Raw genomic sequence first — 24,258 nt, 5'->3', positions numbered from 1 at the left:
TTAATGATAACCATGAACACAACCACATGTTCAAGTTACAGATCGTCTAGGTATCTAGAAATAGATTGTCAACACTGCGCGAGGAGCCATCAGTTCAATCTTTTATCCGATGTTCAAATTTAGTTCAGTCATTTATGTGCAATCATGGGTTTATACCTTTGATTAACAAAGCAGGAAAATATTTCCATACTAGTAGATGTATCTGGACATACCCAGAAGCAAATATTCAGCAGCTAATCTTAGCAAATCTCAGTAAAATTTCCACCCCTCTTCAAATTACTACACCATACTAAAATGACACTTAATATATGGAAATATATTTTTTAATCATCCTCTTCAATTTATTTTTCTGTGTGCACTTTGTTGAGGAATCCTAATTTACAAACTTTACGACAGTACTGGACTTCATGAACTGCTAGCGTTTATGTTCAGGTGCATAACACCACGGATGCTGGTCAAATCGCCCCAGCGACAAAACGCCCCAGCAAATTTGGTCAAATCGCCCCAGTTTATTGAAAATGGTCTGATATATGCCATAAATGCATTGTTCTTCATTCTATATTCTTCACATAATGTTATGTGTTATATTATTAGTAATATCTCATGCCTTGGCAGCACCGTAATACCAATTATTTGGTAAAGAATTACAATCTGAATATACTAAAAGGTTTGTATAAAATATTTATTGTAAATGTTGTAAATGCATAGTTGTTTGTTTGGCATTGTGTAATCATAACATCATGCTTTCCACTCGTCCATGAAACGAGTGGTCTATGGGACTGCTTTCCCTCGGTGTCCCTTTGCAGATGGTGCATGTAAAGGGTATAGGGGAACCTGTCCTGTCCGGAGCATAACTCAGAAACCGTTCAATATAAGGTGCAAAGAATATTTCAAAAGTTCAATAAAATTACAAATGGACATCGTTCCTTCTCAAATATGATACTAGTAATCTTTGTTTTATTATATCTAAGACCATATTCCTAAAGGACATAGCACTAAATCTGATCTATTTCCTTCCCTGGAATACTGTTGTAATGTCAGCAAAAATATATCAAAGTTGTTTCAAAACGTGGTAAAAGTCACAACAAAACTTTATTAAAATGTCCTAAAGCATTCGCACTCTGCAAACCAGTGTGCAATTTAATATGAAGATGATTTTCCACATAACCATGCATCAACAAACCTTGAACAATTTGTCCATCTTGATAAACAACACTTGGCTCAGTTATGAAACATTGGCAACCTCAAAAGCTGGTGATTTCTAAGAAGCATTACATCAAATCTGGGTTAAATGTATGTTTCAATATTCATTCCAGTTACATGAATAGTCAACTGAGATTTTGTAAGATATTCTGTTCCAAGACTGAATAATGTCTGACCAGGGTGTGGCCAAAACGTAGAATTTGCTGTTGTCTTTTTTCCAACTCTCTGGATGTTGAAATAACTTTTATATGAGTTACGATACGAGTAATCACTTCCAGACTAATCTTATTACGGAATATATTACTTTTTTAAAAAACATCATAAATCAGGAGTTATGGAACTACGTTAATGCCAAGTTTTTGCTCTGCCATGACATGTCTGTAGTGTTGTCTAAGTATGCCTGGTTCTGCTTTCAAACCACATTAATCTGATATGTCAATCAGTTAGGTATAATTATTTATAATTGATTATATTATTATTACTTTTATTACCTTTCTACGTTTACTAAAGGATGCAAGATTCTAAAAAGATACCTTGCTATCAATTTTAATGACTGTAATATTCCTAAAGTATACCAATGTACCTCTCCTGCATGAACAAATTTATGTGGTACCAAAGAATTTACAACAAATAATATTCTCTTAGTTAAGAAATACAATTTTATTTAATTTCCTCCAATATTCCAGAAAGTCACTATTTTTTTTGTATTGATCCACATCTCTTTATGGAAATTCCGAAGTATTTAAGGCATGGTTTTATAGACACTCAATGCTTTTCATATTTTGGATAATACGTGATAGGCATCTGCTTACACTGTCCCTTTCACTAAAAAATATTACTCGTAAAATATTTTGAGCTATTAACAGATAGTGTATTGCAGAGTAGCCCTTCAGATTGTGCTTTTGAAACTTAACTTAAAAAAATGTGTGACAAATTTAAGAATATGTAAGATCGAAGGCAACCATATCCATCACATTGTTCTTTAATGTAAAACGTTTTGCCATGTTGGTCGTCCCTAACCGAAATCACATCGCTGTCAGATTTGTTTACATTGTGTCACGGCCTTCTTGCCTGTCTCGTTTCAGCTTTGTGATCTAAAGAATCAAAGCCCAGTATTGACTAAAACGTTAAGTAAAAACAATTTTGTAGATACAAAAATTATCCTTCTTTATAACACTTGCAAAGCCTTAAAATTCTAGTTGTTGTCATCTAATTGAGCAGGCGTAGGTTTCGAGGACGATGGTACTGATGGACTGATCGCGAGGCCTATCGCATTCTTTGATCCACCTCAATTTTTTTTTTTTTTGTCTTCACCAAAATGGTTTTGTTGAAGGTACTCATCAAATCGCAGCAATGTATAATAGATATTGCGAGTGTGAACGACATAATTCGAACCACATCGCTTCGGAGGCTTCGTTTGACCCCGGAAATAAATCTGACAAATCCACAATGCGTTCACGGCCTGCTGATTGTTGATGTTGGTATTCAGCCAATGATGGGGTCTTCATCAAGCCCGACTCCCTCACAAACACGACACCAGGGCCCACTTGCACAAAACGATCTTAGAGCTACAATTCTAAGATGCTTCGGCGAAAGATCAAAGGCGCCGACAATACTTTATCAGACGATAATGTGCACTTTTCGCATTACGTCCCAATGTGTTGACATCACTGCGCCATTCCAATCTGCCACCTCGTAATCGAAGTTTTTTGCAATACGTCATAATGTAACCGACGTCACGATGGATGTCAGCTGCCATCGCCTCGTACAGCCTTCCACAGTAAACTGCTTCATCGCATCCCGTTTCGTGGTTTGCAGTTGCACCACAAAGCCAACATCACTGCGAAAACATTACGTTTATGTTTTCCGACGGATAAAATGTGTCATAGTTCGACTCAAAATCTTACAGAGACACGGTAATGTTGGAAGTGTTTACATTCCCACAATGCAATCGTGGAATGTCGCTTGACGTGTCAGCTTCCTCTGAATGTACTGATATAAACTTTCGTTGGTAGTAGAAATGAGGCAGTCATATTGCCTTCTATGGTTTAAGAGAATCACAGATGTAATTAAAATGATCTAGAGAAGATATTTAACCCGAACATAAACCATCACCAAACTGTTCATCATTTGTTTTTCTAGTAACGTTTGTCTTAACGTAGGGGGCTGGCACGTCAAAAGAACAGCGCGTCAGTTAGCCCTGTGCGAGGATTCTTAATTTAGGTCACAGAGACCGTCGTTTGTTTTCTGCCATAAATTAAAGGAAATTATTCTTAAAAGTTATTGAATACGGCATCTTAGAAAAGAAATACAGTTCGCTCTACCACCATGTATAGTGTAATAAAGCACACTTTCGCCCTGAACTATTATAGTTAAAGCACGAGCACGCACATTTTCGGCCTCAACTATTATAGTATCCGCCATTTTGACAGCTCAGCATCCGAAAGCTTGGGGGACGTAGCAACAGTAACCAAGGTGGGCGGAGCTTGGTGCGAATGTCGGAACCATATGCATGTATTGGTAACCGATGATATGTGTCAATCAAGTCAGTGAGTCTGACCACCCGATCGTGATAGTCGCCTCTTACAACAAGCATAGACGCCGTTTATAGCAAGCATGGGTTGCTGAAGGCCTATTCTACCCCGGGACCTTCACGGGTACCTTGCAACTGAAAAAACCTTGGCGATCGATGTGACCTAATTCCCAACAACAAGGATGAATGGACGATGTTGATAACAAAAATAGTATTCTTGTTCTTCCTTTATTCTTGGTCATGAGTGGAATGTTTCAACGTTAGATTGACTGTAACAAAACAAAAAGGATATACTTAAGTATATGGCTATTATGTTCCTTCCCTAAAGTCAAACAGCTACAACGTCTTGACATCATATCATATACCTCGGACAATGCACATTACAGCACAAAATGTAGAACACTTTCATAAACCAGTAACTTAATTACATTGCATAAAAAGCAAGCTTAATATTTCAAACATCTTCAACACCAACTTTAGGCCAAAAGAACACTTGTGAACACATTTTGAACTCTAAGTCAATTTCAATAAGTCAAGTCCAAAACAGCAATAAAACATAAATTATGAAAAAATATTATCATTATGTTTTGTACAAGTTAAGATGATGCCTTTACAAACATATTTCACCAATGAACATGTCTAATAAGCTAATAATATGTGGCTTACCAATACTGTAGACTTCACATGTGTCATGCCTGGGTCCACATGTGCTTGCAGCACAAACCACATGGTTAATCTGCCAAACCTATATGAAATTATCTCCCTTCCCATTTAGGTTGTCATAAAATGATCACCATACCAAAAATGAAATGCAACATTCAAGAATATGAAATGTAAATAAACTTTTAACCATTACTACTAATTAATATGGCAGTGTAATGGTGCATTTCAAACAGTGAAATTAAGGAAATATTAACTAAATCCTTTACATCGTTAATCAGTTGCGCCATTTAAAGTGAAATAAATAAAAATCAATATTTTGTCCTTTACAGACGATATCCCCAGCGTTTGGTGGCAAGTTGTTAGACCTCATCCTCAATAATCTCCAGGGTACATATTACGGCAAGTTTCCACTATACCCTGGATGCACATACAGCTTGGACCAGTGATTTCAGTACCTCCCTTTGCTGGCTCTGCATTCTCACATTCCAATCAGCTATGCCTCCATTACAGCCAAGTCGTTCACAGTGCAACTCAGACAGGTCTAAAACTTTAAAAACATGTTTGTAACATAACCTCTTTCAGAGTGCTTGTGCATCAACAGTATTGCCAAGTTTAATCAGTTAGTTGATTTAACATGCAAAAGTGATTTGTGGTTGGTAAGATCAACTTCCCAGTGTAGATACCTGATTGAATAAAAAGCCAACCTAGGGAGGTAACAAAATCATTGGTCCAAACCGTAGAAGCATCCAGGGTATAGTGGAGACTTATCTGCTAGGATCGCATTACAAGTACCACCAAGCCATAAATGCTATCGATTGTGTGGACATTGCACTCATGACAGCCAGAATGGTGCTCTGGGCTGCTGGTGTCGACTACTTATCGACTATCATAGATGCATCCATCGTCCTTGGGATGGAAATAGTGACCGGGTATTGGATAGGTGGGAGTAGCTATTTACTTCATTTCATGTCGTTGAATCATGAAAAGATCAGAGTTCTAGCCAAACTGAACATGATCAATAATCATGTATCCAAAGTGCCCATGGACAGTAAAATCTCTGAGTAATAATTCTGCCTGGTTTTAGCAGAACTTACAAAGTATCACTGTGTGAAACAGGAGATTCAAACCAAGACTTGCTGACATCGGTGAAGATGAAAAAACAACAGCTCATCAAACAGAGGAGACAGCAAATAATTAAAAAATTCCTTACCAAAAACAGAGACCTCATAAAGGATTTATGCTGAACTGTTTCCTCAATGTCAACATCATACAGAAAAGCAAAAAAAAAAAGATATAGGAAGATTGATACATGAATAAATGTATGATAATGAAAGATTAGTCCCCAACAGCCACAATCCCCTAAGGAGAAATTAATGAAAAATTGATCTTGCGCAACTTCTTCCAAGGGAATTGCGTTGGCTGCCATAGCTCTTGCCTTTAAAGTGCCCCTACGCAGACAGACCCTGTTCAGGATCCAACTGATGTTATTTTGATTCCTTATTTGGGTTTTGAAGGGAAAGGTGGAAGGAATCCACAGTGACATCAATGGGACAGGAACTCACCATGCAGAGGTGCACAACTTTGAAAATGAAGTTGCTCACTTTGAAAACGTTTGTCGCTGTTTAAACCTCAAATAAAGGTCTAATAAAATACAAACACGATCTCTCAAAAACACTAATCATGATGAATGGGTCGATGTACGATGTAAAGATTTTTTAGAAGTCACAATCTAAGAATTAAGAATTGGGAGTGCTAGGCGTATAAACTATATACATGTACAGCTTTATTGCACCATCACTGATAGAACCAGTCTGCATTTGAAAAGGGAACATGCAGGACTTCAGAGATACAGTTTTGCTGTTCCTATCCAAGAAAACAACAACAACAAAAAAACATGCCAGGAAGCAGTAGAAATTGGCTTCACACATTGTACCCATTTTGTAATATATTTGGGAAATTGGAAACTGGGGTTTGTGTCTAATAAGCAGGCTACAAACACCACCACTTCTAGAAAAGGTAAAGGTGCAGGTCCAAGCAGGTCTTCAGTGTTATATAAGTGTCAATATGTGGTTATTACCCACAGGTAATGGTGTGATGGGTTATTTTATACAACTTGAAACATGCAAACAAGAAGGGCAAAATAACACAAATGTCTATGTAACATGTTTATTATTCACACACTGTTCATTTGAAATTAAAATACAACATACACCTATGTGATGATCCACTAATACCTGTGTAGAATGAATCTGGTCAACACAGCAATTTTGGCTCAAGAAGGGAATCCCAATCCAGAGTCACCTGAAACATAGAATGTATTATGAACAAGACAATCCTGTGTCTTAAGGGCACAAAAAATGAAAGAAGATGGTGATGCTGTTATTGCAAGGAATGTCGCTGTATTGGTGCATTTTTGCGATGTACCAAAGTAATGGCATAAAAGTAATGGCACATCTCTATTTACATGTATTATCCATACAGTGAAACATAACCGAGTACATAAAAATCATATGTTGCACATGTGTAATAAACCCTAAAATGAATTTCATTGGTCAGTTATCCGACCATGACCTCCATGACCCCATTGGAATGTGAACTACCTTTTTTCATTCATAACTTTTTACTACAGATTTACTACGAATGTTCAGTCTCGCTACTACGAGAACAAACCAATGAAATCCTATCAAATACAAAACGTTACAAACAAACAATTTTTCAAACACTGTGTTTATTGATACGAGATTTCAAGAAAAGGTAAAAATAAACTCGGCTCGATAACGACAAGTGGAGCACATGTCACTGTTGACAACAGGCTAACTAATCACAGTGCCCGCAAACAATTGATTCAGAAGTTGAAAGACAATAACGTAGCTCCAACGCAAATCATGCAAGTGTCTGGACATAAAATTGTACAGAGTGTGAACAGTTATTCACGCCACTGGGGAAGTTGGAAATCAGCCTGTCATGTTTACATGCTCGCGTCGCATGTCTTCAATCGTTCCGTCATCGGCAGTTTGTCCCAAATAAATCTAACATCCCAATGCATGTCGTACACAAACACATGCAAAGTCTTGTCTAGTAACGTTGTTCACACTATCTTCGGAGGTGCAATATATGGAGTGCATTCCACATCCAAAATTGACAAGTCTTTATGGCAGTGAGTGAGACCGAGACGTTACAAACTCTCAGCGACTCTTCTGACGACGAATATCTTTCCCATTAACAATGTTTCCAGTCATACAATTCTTACAGTTACTTAAGTTGATAAAGATTACATTTCAATTCTAAATGTGTTTGTATTTTTTGTCCTCGTGCAAGAGTTGCTAGTCAATATGTCGTGCTCTTTTCTTAGTAGCAATACACAGGGAGTTAACATCCATAGTGCCGTATCACTCTAGGCTTATGCAACCTTGACCTTTACGTCAAGCGACAACAGCTGATTTCGTTTTGCGTGGAGTTATTTAGAAATGAAAAGTTAGATACAAATGAATGATAAAGAAATTAACACACTCGCGAGTGTGTCAAATTGTTTTTACGAAACTCGTGTATTTTTACCAAAAACTTTAAATACCTAATATCATTTATTAACGGTTAGGAACCTTAGGAGTTTACTGAACATTAGTATGCTGTGACACGTTGCATTTTGCTTCTTATTTTCAAAATCCCTACCCAGCTCAGAGATTTACCTTGAGTCCTGAATTTGCTCTTAATTTTCAGGGATCCCAAACAACAAATGGGAGTCCCATGTGTTGGCATCACTGCCCCATTCTAGTCTGCCCCCTTGTAATCAAACACTTTTGCATTCCATCCAAATGTAAATGTTACGATGCATGTCAGTTGTCATTGCCTTCTACAGACTCCTACTGTAAACTACTCCATTCCATCCTGTTTCCTGGTTTACAGTTGACTCACTCAGCACACATCTCTTGTGGAAACATTACATTTATGTTATATCGATGGATAAAATATCTCACAGTTTTCACCGACACGGTAACATTCGCAATGTTTACATTCCAACAATGCAAATATGGAATGTCACTTGACTAAAGTACTGTCGGAAAAAGAAAGAAGATGTTACTTTGTATCCGTAAAATTTACAGAACTGAAAACAGGATGTGTCAAAATAAGTCACTTTGGTCTAACTGGGCATTCAGAGGGATATGTAAAAGGTTACCAAGAAAAGTATGCTTACTCGCAAAATCGGGGAAAAATTAGAAAATATATGACTAGCTGCTGAAAATAAATCAGACCACAGATGACAATTAGGTTGTTCAGACAGTTATGAGAACGGACCATCGGCTCACCTGGCAAGAAATGCTTACGCTGCACATGTGGCACAAGGGGCCATCTCAAAGATGTTGTGCTTTTCCATGTGATAACATCTTATGTGTCTTTCATTCTTAATATTTCTGCTGAGATATGTTAAAGAGTATGATACCTGATACCCACAGAAAAACATCGTATTAAATGCCTCAAAATATATAGGTAGCATGACCACCCGAGGACTGACAGGGCTCGATATTATGCGTAAATTGTTATGTACTTCCACAGTTTAATTCCCCTAAGTGATTATCATATATTCGCTGATATCTTTTATCCCTGAGTCCTACCCCAACCATCATCTGCCACACATGTCATGGTTTTGCTTTGAGATGACCCCTCCTACCTGTTTCATTTTCCAGTGATAGTGCGACTCCATCATTTATAATGAAGCAAAGTCTCATTTCAAATGGAGTAATTACGGATATTGTTACTAATTATTAGTAAAACTACCTCTGGATTATGGTTGCCAGTTTCCTGTGGGAAACACAGATGCACAGAATGAAAGAGAACAAAATTCCAACTCTAAATGTCCTGGTTATACTTCTAAGCAGCAGCTATCCCAGTGGTAAGTCTAAATTTCTACATGGTTATCACATGGTTACATCACAGCAATGTTTGCTAAAAACCCTCTTAATTTTTTCTTTCTTTTTTTTTTTTTAACTATGTTTTCTTTATACACTTTGTGGGGACGTAAGGGACGCTTCTAGATTCCATAAACCAGTGGTATCTTTACTAATAATTACTCTCATTATCCATAATTGTTGCTCATGTCGTAAAGATTCCCTATGGATTATGGTTGCCAGGATCCCACATAAGGATGGAGGGCCCCAGTGAATGAGGAAGCATAGGAATACCACCATACTTTGGAATCCAAAATTTTCCTTTTTGGGAGAACTATGACTTAGGTACCTACCTGTTCAATATTCCCACCACCATATCATCTTGTCAACCTATTTCTAGAACAGGATGTTATAGCGCAAGAAGATTCTGAGGTATTTCGAGAGAAACAAGAACTGTCACTGGTGTTGAATATGCTGTTGAAACTTTTGAGAATGGTTCTTGAGATATATTTCTGACAAGGGTAAAAGGTTAAAGTCCCTGTAATGAAGGTCAAGGTCACCAAACCTAATACCTACGGAACCTAATACTATATCCCCTGCTTCGCGCTAAACACGCGTCAGGGAATTATTTGATCTATAGCAGAATTAATCCATAATTACTGACAAGATCCTACTTAACTCTGAAACCTCTTGCAGTCCAGAATAATTGTTTCTGACATCTTCCAGTCCCATGACGTCACTTCTGGTTATATGATCTCACTTCCGGTTCACACTACAGTCACTACTGCAAATTTTATCACTGTACAAAATTACCACAACATCCTGAGACCAGTAACCTTGTTCAATGATGTTAGCTGCTTGTTGACACAGTTTTGCAAAGTTTCAGTCGTGAGTTTGGTAAGGATTCCTTAAACACAACATCTAATCCAAAAGTTGTGTTTGATCTGGCACATTTCCTTTGACAATACCCCATATCATTTCAATGGGGTTTAGGTCACAGTGATAGGGTGGTAGTCGCAGAATATTGTGACCCTTACTTTTTATGTAATTGTCAACTTTGTAGAAAGGTTCACCTTTGTGGGGTTTTATGACCTCATATAGTTGAGGCTTTGCTGCCGTTGAAGGCTGTGCGATCTGAAATTTGTTGAGCCATGACATCATATCACCTTTTCAACTGTTTGATGTCGGGGCTTTACTGTCGAGGACCTGCACACTGTGGTATGGTTATGATAAAAGACTTCTCCTTAACCCAATTGAGGAAAACCGCACCATTCATCTTGGAATGGTAGTCTCTGTTATCTGTGGACTTTGCCCTGAATACCTACTCGCACCTTGGGAGAAAGCCTTTGCTGGTGCAACCAGCATGGAGAATGATGACCGAGGTTGTACAGGCACATGAAGATAAGCGTCCTTGAGGTCCGTGCTTACAAATTTTGCTTCCGGGTGAATTAGCAGAAATTGCTCAAAGATTCCATCTTGAATTTTGGTGGTTTCTGTAGGAACTTCTTGTTGGGGATTTTCAAATCTGTTATCATGGACATCTCTGTCATGTCTTTCTTGGGAACAAGGAAGACGGGAGAATAGAACCCATCATAACTGTCCTGTGTGGGGGGGGGTATCTCTACTATTACTTGCTTTTCCAATAATTGATGTATAGCTTTCTCGGCAGCAATCCAAAGATGACCTTGAATAAGAAATCTGCAGCCGCTTGGATGACAAGTGATTGGTGACTGATCCTGGTCAAAGGTAGGAAAAACTCTGACAGAATCCATGTGTCTTTTGTAATTTGCTCCCAATTTTTGTAATACTGTGCTAGACAACAAGAAAACTCCCTACTGGAGAGAGAATTACCAGCTGAACAAAACTGAAATCCAACTCCAAACCCAGGGACAGATCCAAATCATGAGGCATAAAATGAGCATTTGGTATGGAGTCAAAACTTGCTAGCCCTTGAGGATTGAAAGGACCCCTCAGGCTCTACCCCTAGAGCTAGCAGGAGCTCCATCCATTGCATTCCCTGAAGGGCTAGCTACTCCATACTGTGTTTTTGCCATGGAATCGGAGTTGAATAATGGCTGAGTAGCACCCATACGGATCACTTTAACCCTGCTAACAGGATTTAGACCATGCAGTGCTGGGGACACCAAATCACCTAAGCGAGAGACAATAGCCAGCTAAGCAGGCAAGCTGGCTTGGGAGTTGATCCCTAAGGGTTGACAGCCAGGGACTGTGTCCCTCCAGCTCAAAGCCTTAGCGTCTCCTGCCGTGGGGATTGGTGACCCATCTTCAGGACGTAGAAGATGTTGGACTGAGCCACATAGAGCATCACGACACCCTACAGGGTATGAAACTTGACCTTGGGACCTAGCATGGGTGAAAACAACTTTCAAAGTGCTACTGTACACTGGTACAATAAAACACTTGCCCTGATAATTTTTCCACTGTACCACTTGTACAATATATTGACAGAATTATGATGACCATTTCATTCTGACAAAGTGAGTGTGTAATGATTCAAAGTATATGAGTTTGAAAAAAACAATACACTACCTATTAAATTCAATATCTTGCTATACTGGTCATCATATTGGTGTATGATACTATCACTAGCTATAAAAGTAACATGACTGTGTGTATTTGTGTGAAATTTATGTGTTCCTGTTTATTTGATAATTTAATTATTCTGTTTGGTACAGATAAACTAAAATGTGATAAATGTTATGTTCATTCAACATAATTCTTTAATCTGATAATGTTGCTCATTTAATGACTAACATTCATATATGAGAGTTAATGAGACACAGTGTGTGGCAATGGGATAACCCTCACATATTCTTACAGTTACTTTAAATAGAAAATTAAAGAAAACAATGTGTCTTCTTTCATGTCTACCTTTGAGTTTAAGTCCATCAAGTTCTAAAGAATGTGGCTGATATTTGTCACAGAAACACTTGATGTGTTCTCCTAAGTTGATTGGATCAACCTTCAGACTCACAAACTTGAGACTACGAGGGTTGGCTGAAAAGTTCTCAGCCTGAGTGGTTTTTTCCCCACCAGGTAGAGACAGGTGTTTGCCACCAATGAGGACAATCATTTAGTGAATCATAGACACAAGAACAACAAACGTACTAATAGTTTTATCTCAACTACAGCTCTTTTGGTAAACCTACCCTCTGAAATCATCAGAAATGGGCAAAACTGAATACAGGGCAGTCATCAAGTACTTGCAAAAGAAAGGGATGTCCCCAACACAGATACATGCTGACATGGTCTCCACTCTAGGGGATGATGCTCCTTCATTTTCCTCTGTAAAGAAGTGGGCTGCAGAATTTAAGCGTGGCAGACAAAGCCTTGATGATGACCCACGCTCAGGAAGGCCTTCAACAGCAACCACTCCAGAAAACATCACGCGAGTGCTCGATATGTTGATGGATGATCGACGATTGACTACTCGACATATTGCTAGTGTAGTGGGCATCTCTCATGAGAGGGTTGAGCATATTATCACCAACGAATTAGGAATGACTAAAGTTTCTGCAAGATGGGTGCCAAAGCTCTTGACAGCAGAACAGAAACATGTCAGGTTCCAGACGTCCCTTGACAATTTGCGTCGTTTTGAAGCAGATCCCGATGATTTTGTGGCACGATTTGTAACCATGGATGAGACCTGGATACATCACTTTCAACCAGAAACAAAACTACAGTCAAAACAGTGGAAGCATCCTGATTCACCAGCTCCAAAGAAAGCCAAGTCTGTTCCTTCAGCTGGAAAGGTGATGGCATCAGTCTTTTGGGATTCCAGGGGTATTCTGCTCATTGATTATCTTGAAAAAGGTCAAACTATCAACGGCAGATACTATGCTGATCTACTGAACCAGTTGCGAGAAGCAATCAAAGCCAAACGTTGAGGGATGATCGCTAAAGGTGTCCTCGTCCACCAAGACAATGCGCCTGTTCACAAATCGGTGGTGGCCATGTCAACAATCCGCGATTGTGGCTTTGAACTCATTGACCATCCTCCTTATTCACCTGATTTGGCTCCTTCTGACTTCCACCTGTTCCCCAAAATGAAAAAGGAACTCACCGGTCGCCATTTTGCAAGTAATGATGACGTCATTTCCGCTGTGACTGATTTTTTTAGGGTAGCTGAAGAAGATTTCTTCCTGACCGGGATTCGGGCCTTGCAGCATCGCTGACAAAAGTGTGTTAACTTGGAAGGGGACTATGTAGAAAAATAAATTACAAACGTGGACTTTGTAACTTTTTTTCACAGTGAGGCTTAGAACTTTTCAGCCAACCCTCGTAAATCCCTCCAGCACACTATAGACCACTCTGATCAGGAGGTCTTCAGTTTGGAAAATCAGTGACATGTCAGTAAGTATGGATAATATATCTAAAAGAATGTGCATAATCTTGATTAAATATAGTGTTTTCATTTGGTTTAACATGCCTCTTGCCTTTGCACTGTTTTCTGAATTACCTGTTGTCTCACTCTCTACATGTAATATGACAGTTTTGTAACTTCTGTGCTTGAACTGCCCTTTTCTTTCTAGCTAGCCATCGTACTTGTTTGACCTAACCCAGCAATGGATCACACCTCCCTCCTCATTGTGGAACTTGAAGATCTGTTTTCGTGTTTCCTCAGATTTTGTAATCTGTGGCAAATGTTTAACAACATCAAGAACAGCTAGCTCTAACTTGTGCACAACACGGTGTATTGGGACAACATAGTTTGCAACAGTGAGAACTTTGACAGATATTCCACTTCTCTTGCCCATCATTACGGGTGGCCCCATCAAAATTTTGTCCTTAATATGTCATTGATAAAGTTCCCTTTAAGTGATTCAGCGATTGATTTGACAAATTCTTTGGCACAATTCCTGTTCGAATTGCCAACGTCAGCATTTACACATTCAAGTAAGTAGGGGGTAACTTCAAAATTACCCAGAGGTTTCCCTTGTTTAGCTATGTGAAACGCTGTTTTTCCAATTTCCCATAGACAGTTATATCCAAGTTTCTTAATGCCTTGAGTAAGGGAAATGCCACTGACTGACTACTAGATTTACTGCCCTCCTTGCCACAACTGCTAGTTGCGTCGCTGGATGCCCCATTTTGTAAGTTCACATTGCGTTTGTCAAAAATTTCACATTCTCTCTGAACATCAGATGCACTGTGTGATTTAAAATAATCAATCCTAAACTCAGAAAGTCCCTTCCAGAATTGTATTCTGCCTTCCAAATGAAATTGAGGGGTATTTATAACAAACTGCACATGCTATGAGATCTTTCTCTTCATTGTACCTAAACCATGGCTACGCTTCAGTCCACATTGCTTGGAATTTACATTTCCTCTTTTCATTATCATACAGTTTGTTCTTGTCTATATTTACATCATTTTCTTTAAAACCAAACCCATCAAGTGAGTGTTGTTTTGACATCCCGATGTTGAAGTAGACAAAATCATGTTACTGGAAATGGTTCACCAAGAATTCAAACAAACTCACAACTGCGCAAGTAGTTTTATTGAGATCACCAACATGCACAGCGAAGTCAATGTATGGAGCTGACAATAAAAATATCTAACAAACCCACAACACTGCATGTCAAGGTTATAAGGTTGCAAGCATGGACTAGCGATGTCAAGGAGCTTGTATGAAAATGATATGCGCATGTGCTAGGAACTAAGAAAGATAACTCTAAATTATATTTTTCTGAGCAAAACGAATGAGACCTGGCGAGTAATTGAAGGAATATGTTGATAATTTCTTGATGAACTTTAAATATACAACATATCTGACATTGGAAAGTCAACTGGACACCGGTAGAGCATGATCTATACATTTGCTTGCCCAACAAAAAAAACCCCAAAACACTGTAATGGGATATCAGGCAATGGGTTATTTCCGCCCCTGGAGTCATACACGTATGCCGCATTGTGAGTTAAGGAGCTGGAGAGATCTATTTGGCTTGGTAAGCATGAGATTTTTCATCAGTCATGCAAAGACTGCGAGAACTTAGTCTCCAAAACTAAGGAGATAACCATGTAGAAATTTAGGTACACGACTAGGGAAAGCTATTACAGGAAAAATTTTAATTTCTTCACTCTCTATAACTGTGTCACCAACAGGAAAACTGGCAACCATAATCCAGAGGGAATGTTTACAATATAACTCTGGGCATTTTAAAAAGTTTCCTTTGTAATACAATATCATCGCACACTAGTTTGCATAAAGCCATGGTCTGTTTAAATGAAGTTAATTTGGACATTTCTCATTTCTGCACTAATATCTCCTCAGCAAAGCCGTTTTATTACATTTCCTATCTCCCTACCACTGGAAGTGTAATTAGGCTAAGTGTAATTAAACTCAGTTTAATAGATATTACACACTTTCACATATCAACAACATAAAATGTAGAGATCAATGTGAAAAACACATTTTTTTTCCTTTTTACGACAGTACATTAGCCAGTTCATCAGTATGTACTATGTATGTATGTATCTAAACTTATGTTGGTAGTAGAAATGCAGCGTTCATATTTCCCCATATGGTATACATTAATCATAGATGTAATTAAAATATTCTGGAGAAGATATTTAACCTGAACGTAGACTGTCATCATACTGTTTTATCATCTGTTTTGTGTGGTAACTTCTGTTTATCGTAGGGTGGCAGACATGTCAAAGGAACAGTGTGTCAGGCGAGGATTTTTAATTTAGGTCACCAACAGCATTGTTTGTTTTCGCCTTAGATTAATCCTTACTCTAAATTTAATCCTTGAACAAATAGAGTTTGCTTTACCACCAAGTATAGTGCACTAAAGCACACTTTTGCCCTGAACTACTAAAGCACGAGGACGCCTGAAATATTATAAAGTTAAGGTCCTCAGACCCAAGCACCCTCACATTTTTACTCCTAATAATTCTGGGCGAAAGTGTGTATTATTACAGCGAACTGTATTTCTTAATTATTCATACAGTTATTGTATTGTATATCATGATCGTCACATAAATTATTACCTCCATTAAACTGCAAACTCAGTGATAACTTATTGTTACTTAAATAAGATTTTCACAAAAAGTATTAAGACTTTCTGCGTCTCTATGGATGCGTGAATAAATTGTGTTTGTCCATTTGCAGCCTGTAAATCCCTGCTGGTGGAAGTAGGTCACCAAATCACAGTTTGGTGTCCTTGAACATCCCCTTGCTTAAATTGTAGAAGAGATTAAACAGACTCACATCAGGCAAGGTGGGCCTTAACCTGTCACAACAGTCTAGAAACATATATTATGGAATACGTGGAACAATTCTTGTAAATCATTACATTGCTGATATCACAACCTACAACTGATCCTACACCATCATGGTTGTGTGAAGAAGCATAACACTGCCCTGGGGCAAGCACATGACAGACTTCATAACTTTACTACTCTAATGATGCGCCCACAAGTAAATATAAACATCTCTTCAAGAAACAAAAACCTCTTGCTAACATTTTCACCACTGTTCTGATTCTATTTTGTGAAAAAAAACCCCTGAAAATCCAATGCTCCCATTTACCTTCAGCATACTTGATTATTTCTAGCATCTGTTGTGAACATGGCAAAGAAGCTCTTACAAATATGTGATAGAAACACAATGATTAATTCAGTAGTTCAGACACTGATTACTTCGATCTTCAAAATTACTTTGCACAAAAATGGAAAACCCCATTTTATTAAGAAATCCAAAACTACCAAAAGGCAGGGGTTCACCACTAGATCTATTTATGTGTCAAGTCTGGTGATGAAATACTGAATGATTTGAAAGTAAAGATAAATGTGAATGGACACACATGCACAGGGTCCATTTTAATACCCCCTAGGGTTACAGGGGTTAAAAAACAAAGTGCAACAACAGAGATCGAATTCAGGCATAATCTGAAATCAAATCATGATCAAACTTTATGCTGAGCTTCTTCAGATTACCAGCCATACTTACTATGCAACCAACGTGACTTTTGGGACTCTTTGGTGCATCCAAGTTCAAAGTTTCAGTTTCTCCCATGCAGGTGTGCTGATATTCTATAACAAATAGTGTCACTGTACTTTAGTTCACCGTAATATGAAGTGAACACATTAAAATGCATCACTTAGCAAAAGTCTCCAAATATTTTCTGCAGTATAAGTAAACAAAAAATCTAACCTAAGAAGGTAATACTTTGAACAAGTGGCTTGTTTCACTTGACAACATATACCATCAGATTTGCATGTGCATTAGCACCTCGTCATGGAAATAAACAAATAAAAGTTTGCTAAGTACCACTACTATAAAAGGCAATATGATAAAGAAAAAAGAGAATATTGTGGGAAAACATGCTGAACCAACTAAACTATTGTAACATACCACACAAAGCCAACAAACATCACGTGACAACAAACAGTCAGATTTTCTATCAAAATACAAGTATCTGAAGCTCACAAATACAAATTCATTGTTAAAAAAAACCCCAATACCTAGCATTGTGTATAATGTATGGTTTGAAATAAATATGTAACTTTGGGGGCACATGATGATGATGATGATGATGATGATGATGATGATGATGATGATGATTACTGTGATGGTGATCTTGTTGTTTTGGACATTTTACATGAACTTTCTGATATGATACATATTTTAAGTATTTAAGTACCACCAGGCCATATAGTGTTTGATTGAAAGAGACTGACTTGACCAAAAGCATGGCAACCCTTTAAAGGGGCATGTTTCAAGTTGTTGTTGGTCATGGTAGAATATGTAGGAGTTATGTAGTGGTTTTGGATCAGATTTTCTTCTTTTATTTTGTACATTGGTATTTACTTTGTCACTTTAAGAAGATGTTTTTTTTTTAATTTTGTTTTTAGATAATGGTATATTTAAGTTAAATTCTGGGAGTTTAACTCATTAAGACCGAGAGCCACTTCACTGCTCAATACCTGGAACCCCCTGCTGATTGTCTGGCTGGCTGTGGCGAGACTAATTAGGGCTATTCACGCCTGATATCCCTGGCAGGTTTCAGAGATTACAGGAAACTCTCGTCATACGAGCAAGACGTATTGCGTTGTAAAGGTATATGTTGAAAGAAAGCAGGAGTGAATACATGTCATATATGTAACGTTTTACATAATTTTACTGCACTTTCTCTTGTAGACTTTTGGTGGCGTGTGCATGTGTATTTTCTTAACACGTTTGTACTCTTTGTATGTAAGACATACTTAAACAAATTCTCCCTCTCATATCATTGTGTGAGGTTAAATTGTTCAAAACATCTATGTCAATGGCAGTAAAGGAGAATTTACGCACATGCCTAATAATCTTCTATGAAAGAAGCGTCTTCGCTGATACGTTGCTAGTGTATACTGAATATTTTAAGGTAACTACTAATAACTTAGTGTGTGACGTACATGGAACAGATTCACAGTTTGTCACTTTGGTTCATCTAGATTTAACGCAGAAAATATATGTTATCACATGAACATACATGTATACATATTGTATAATGCTATTCTTTGCACATACATAAGACAAAAGGTCATGGGATGGGCATAATCAAAGTTCTGGAATAGGACATTTTGTATCTCAACTGTTCAATATTGAGGCTAATTTGTTATCTATCACCAATCATATCATGAGATACCTGTCACACAGGAAATGACAAGTGATGGGGCGTGGGCTAAATTTTTGAAGAGCACGTTCGGTCACTAGACAGCTTGGATACAGATTGACTATTGGTTAGATCGTTGACCAATCAATATGCTGGATTTCGGCTTTATCAACTCTAGCTATCATGAAAAAGTTTGTGTATCGTGAACATACATAATCGTAAGGATGCCTGAAATGTACACGTAGGACTAACAAGCACTTTGACAAATTTTTCTTTGAAGCGCTCAAAGTGCTACAATCCGATTATTTTTACCCCGGATAACCCAATCCAACAATTGAGTAGAGATAGTATTTATTAGCATATACAATTTGTGCACACTACTTGTACATCAAACATAATGGATTGCTGAACATTTCAATATAATCTGCACAATGTTACGAATAAATATCATAATTCAAGTACATGTATTATAGAATTCAAAAAAGTTACACGATACTGATTTATTGTTATGCATACACTTGTAGTTGAATCTCCCCAAATATTTAGGAAGATAGGCTTACTTATATTTGTTTCGAAAGCAAACTAGGTTCAGAAGATTGACAACGGGCGTTATTCCACAAAACAGGTTGTCCAATGATGTAACAGTGCATTGGTTTGTTTTACACTTGTCACGGGACAAAACTTTACCTGGACATGCATTCGGCCAGAGGCTGTTATTTTGAGGTTGAAAGAGGTGTTCATATATCTCATTTAGTGTTGTCTGATTGAATGATTATACGCATCAATTCCGTAACTGATATATTATCCTCCTTTTTTTGACGATGGATCTGATGCACGTGATCATTACACTGGATAAGATAATTACAGAGATCAAATACAAACGTTTCTTACACAATGCTTATGTAAAATGCATTGAAAAATCACATTTCAAATCAACATGAAACAGCTTGAACAAAATGGCCCAGTTACTTTTGTATGGTTTATGTGTACTATATATGTATATTATGAGTATATGCAAGAGTTATCACTTCATATTCGATTATGTATTATTGTCAACTTTAAAAATCAATAGTTGCAAATGAGTTAGGTCTAAATTAGTAACTTGGTTTATTTCAAATCTACATGAACGTGGGTGTAATACAGTATTGCTATTTATGTATACGATTCATTATATGAACTATTACAACGAATGAATGAAAGATTTAATTTAGAAGAAGGTTTCGTAACCTTGTCACCGTTAATTCAATCAATGTGCAAACAGAGTATCTTAGTATTCATTCCAAATGGCGAGTAACAAACACTTACCTCCTATAACATCTCATAATCCCCTTTCTCGCAGACATGTGTTCATTTGCCTGTATAAGCCCCCGACATTGCAAGCAATTGTTATCAAAACACATTAATAATTCTGATTAACACAGAAAGTAACCTCTCTCGTACGTAAGAAAAGCTAATCTGTGATCATTACTGCTAAATTGATTGAAATAATAGGTAAAATATGACTTTAAAATGTAAACTGCATATGCGAGTCTCTCGCCGAATGAGAGGTGCTTTTTATTACCCCCAATACACGGCTCTTGCTGAATAAGAGGTGCTATTTATTACCCCGAATACGTGGTTCTCGATGTGAGAAGCTAATTAATTTGCCGCACATACGCATCTCTCGGCCTTAATGAGTTAAGTGCTGCTTTGGTTCTTGGTGCTTGGTCGACACGTTTGTTGCCCAACACGCAAATATGAGCAGGGATCCATATCAACTGTAGATCCTGAGTGCTTTTTGATATTTCATTTTAAGGGGTTTGTTTGTGTTGATGCCAGAAATTAATGGTTAATTCTTCTTAGTATTAGGGTGATTTTGCCTGAGGTTCCTTGCTTTGTGTGTATGATTGTTTTAGGACTCTGAGCAGTATTTACGATAGGGGTACGGGCCTTGGTCATTCCCAGAGCCATAATTTAAAAAATCAAGGCTCTGGGAAGGCCCTAATCCGGTACCCCTATTGTCTATACACTACTGAGTTGTATTGTAAAATCTTTTGAATAGTTTTCAAGATATCGACTTTGAAGTGAGCATGAAGTCAACTGGGAAACATCTCTGTTGTAGCCGTGGCATAACATTCGCGCTTATAATCAGCCTCAACAACGCGCAAACTATTATCACACAGTGAGTGATGTGTAAGGGTTGGTGTCGCTAGGTACAATCATCAACTCCTCTCTGACAAATACTCCTGGCACAAGTTTGGTTCGCCGTCTTTGATGTCAACCAGGTTGACATTGTACGTTTTCATAGACCATATTGGATCAGATTTTCTGCTGTCTCCTTCATATTCGACTGGCTGGTACAAGTACCTTATGCTTATGCAGTCTCTTAATGGTCACATTGGTGTCTCTTCTGTTTTATCAGGATGTGTCGCCAGTGATGATTCAATGGATTTCATTTTGATGGCATCAAAATGCCCAAAATGCCCACTTCATGGTTGATGGTAACCACCACTCTTGGCAAATGTGCAACTCATTCCATGTTTCTGGGATCGATTAAATCCAGCGAGTACTGTTTCAAGAACAGGCATTGGTTGACTTGGTTGCGGTGAGCTCCTGCTACACCTCGTCTCAACTGAACATCATTCTTGGCCAGTAGCTGTGACAAGGTTCCTTGAAATTGCATCTGGGAAACGTCAGGCCAGGTCAAGTGAATACATTTGTAGATGCGTTTCAAGGCTTTGGCAACTTCGTTTGAATCTACAGTCATCAGCAATTCAGCTTCCCTGTAGCAACTGGCGACATCAACAGTGGTCAAGGCCTACTTGTAGGTTTGTTTTTTGAGCCAGACTTTGGCTTTCCCAACCGAAACTCACAAGGCTTTGGGAAGTGTCTGTTCCTTTATAGTACCAGCACAGGCTCTAAAAAATTTTCTCCATTGATGTATGTATGCATGTGTGTGTGAATGTTCAATTGTTCGATATGTGTACGAGTTGAATTTCTGTGTCCAAATGCTGTGCTTTGTGTCTCAGCCTGAGAAAGCCAGGTGAAACAGTACATCTCTCTTTTTCACAATGTCCCTGTTGGCATTGCAGTCATCCAGGAGGAACAGCATTGATTCTCCTTTCAGTTTGTTGTGGTAAGCAAGCAACCAGCCCTGCAGACACATTCCTGGATTGAGTCTGTGCATGTCTGGGGGTCCGTCGTCACCCACACTCTCTCCATGTACATTTTGTTCTTGTTGATTTCGATGGTGATTCCTGTTGTCAATGTGACATCTGCTGCTGTGCAGCCTGTTGTCATCCATGGACTGCATGTCCAGCTTGGTGGTCAGGTACTCCCCAGGCGACACTGCAACGAGACTGAGGTCAGGAAGATCTTCCATATCATGTTGCTCTTGTCCTTGAGGATCATCCGGTACCTCAAGACTCGGTTGTACAGGATGGACAGCTTTCCTGAGCACAGGTTGAGAATCTACCAGGCCAACTCAGAATTTGTGGCCATGTCAAAGTTGAGCAATATGTTGGCATAGCTGCCAGCATCGCCATTTGGGGTGCAAACAACCTTGCATATCAGCTGTTTTGGAATTTCGACACAGAAAATCACCAAAGATTTTACTCACAACAAAACCTGTCTGAAAATGTTTCTTATGAGATTTAGAACCAGTTAGAACTTTAACTGCAACATTATCACCTATTTCAAAGCTTCTCGATTGTCTATCACACGTATCCTCTTGACGTTCCTGTTTGGCTTGAACATATTTCTTTGAACACAGTTCCCACAGACAACTCATGTCTGCTACTTCCTCCCCTCCAGAAGAAACACTACTGTAGAGACGACACACGTCACTTGATCTACCAAACATGGCGAAATAAGGTGATACTCCAATTGTTCTGTTTGGACACGAATTGTGAACCAACATGATTTCGGGTAACATTTTGTCCCAATTCTTTTCACTGGTTGCCGCTTTCACCATGGATGACTTCAAAGTTCTATGTGCCCTTTCCACTGGATTTGCTTGCGGACGAGCTATAGGGGTAAAACTGAGCACAACACCCCAATGATCCATGAAATCCTTAAATTCAACGGACATGAAAGTTGAACCATTATCAGTAAGTGGCGGTCCAAAGATGGAAAACAGTTTTTCAAGCACATACATTGCTGACGCAGAGGTAGCTGATCGTACGGGAAATGCAAACACCATACGTGTCAGATCATCCAAACACGTCAACACGTACTCAAAACTTTTCGATGATGTAGGGAGTGGTCCAACAAAGTCACAGTGGACAATTTGCCAAGGTATTGAAGCTGTCTGAGTTTCACCAATGGGACTCCGCGGCACAGCATGAGGACCCTCAATGCATGCTGAACACTGACTGACATATTCTCGCACTTGTCTCTGTGTAATGGACTTATCAGTCATTCTTGCTAAATTCCACGTACGTATCACACCAAAATGAGTAATCTTGCACATTTATCAGATTTTGATGACATAATAAATGTCAAAGGTCTGTGGTCTGTTTTAATTACAAACTTTCTACTATAAATATATTCTCTAAACTTCCTTATTGCCCAGATAAGTGCCAAAGCTTCCCTGTGCACAGTGGAATAATTCTGTTCAGTTTTTGATAACTTTTTTGAAACATAGCAAACAGGATGATCATTCTGCAGAACTCCACTAGCAGAAATTCAGAAACCAAGATATTCTATTGTATCCATAAAGAAATGACACTTGAACGGTTTTAATGTCAACCCGACAGACTTCATTCGGTCATACACCTCACGTAACACTGACCAATGTTCATCGGCCGTGGACGAATGGACACACACATCGTCCAGATACACCAAAACGTGATCTTTCGACAACCCACTTAGGACAAGATGCATAGTACATTGGAATGCTAAAGGAGCAGTTTTTAAACCAAAACACATACGTGAGAATTGCCAGACACCAGACGAAGTTTCAAATGCAGTCAAGGGCCTTGATGTTTCATCCAGAACAATCTGGTTATAAGCAGAGTTCATATCAAGAACACTGAAATATTTTGAATGTTTAAATCTCATCAGTGCCTCATTAGGAGTCATTAAAGGAAAACATTCGTCAAGCAACTGGTCATTCAAATTTCTCTGGTCCAAACAAATCTTAAGCTCTTATCAGCCTTCATAACCAACACAATTAGTGAAATGATAGTTGATGCACTTGGTTCCACTATACCTTGATCAACCATTGATTTAGTTTGCTCATTAACGATCTTATCTATATGAGGACCAAACCGCTTGCGACGCTGTGTAACTTTACTCAAATCTGCATTAGGTTTAAGTGTAAGCTTGAATGTACGGTCATTCACCTTGCCTAACCTGTAAACAATGTATCTTT

The 24,258-nt window shown here is 38.4% G+C and overlaps 1 protein-coding gene across 2 annotated transcripts in view; it reads right to left on the bottom strand.

The window, feature by feature from the left end:
* Positions 1 to 3,950: 3,950 nt before the first annotated feature.
* Positions 3,951 to 24,258, bottom strand: part of LOC137283501 (uncharacterized) — a 123,027-nt gene continuing 102,719 nt past the window's right edge. The window contains exons 6-8 of one of the 2 annotated variants that reach the window (XM_067815035.1): positions 17,261 to 17,343; positions 6,634 to 6,700; positions 3,951 to 4,005 (exon numbers count right to left, since the gene is read on the bottom strand). In XM_067815035.1, the coding sequence (XP_067671136.1) occupies positions 6,653 to 6,700; positions 17,261 to 17,343 (131 nt within the window). In that variant the 3' untranslated portion in view covers positions 3,951 to 4,005; positions 6,634 to 6,652. Of the gene's footprint in view, positions 4,006 to 6,551; positions 6,701 to 17,260; positions 17,344 to 24,258 lie in introns of those variants that run through there. The other variant, XM_067815034.1, reaches the window with a different exon arrangement.

Source organism: Haliotis asinina, chromosome 5 (assembly GCF_037392515.1).
Source record: "Haliotis asinina isolate JCU_RB_2024 chromosome 5, JCU_Hal_asi_v2, whole genome shotgun sequence".
In the NCBI taxonomy this organism is placed as follows: Eukaryota; Metazoa; Mollusca; class Gastropoda; order Lepetellida; family Haliotidae; genus Haliotis; species Haliotis asinina.
This window is presented reverse-complemented; position numbering and strand designations above follow the sequence as displayed.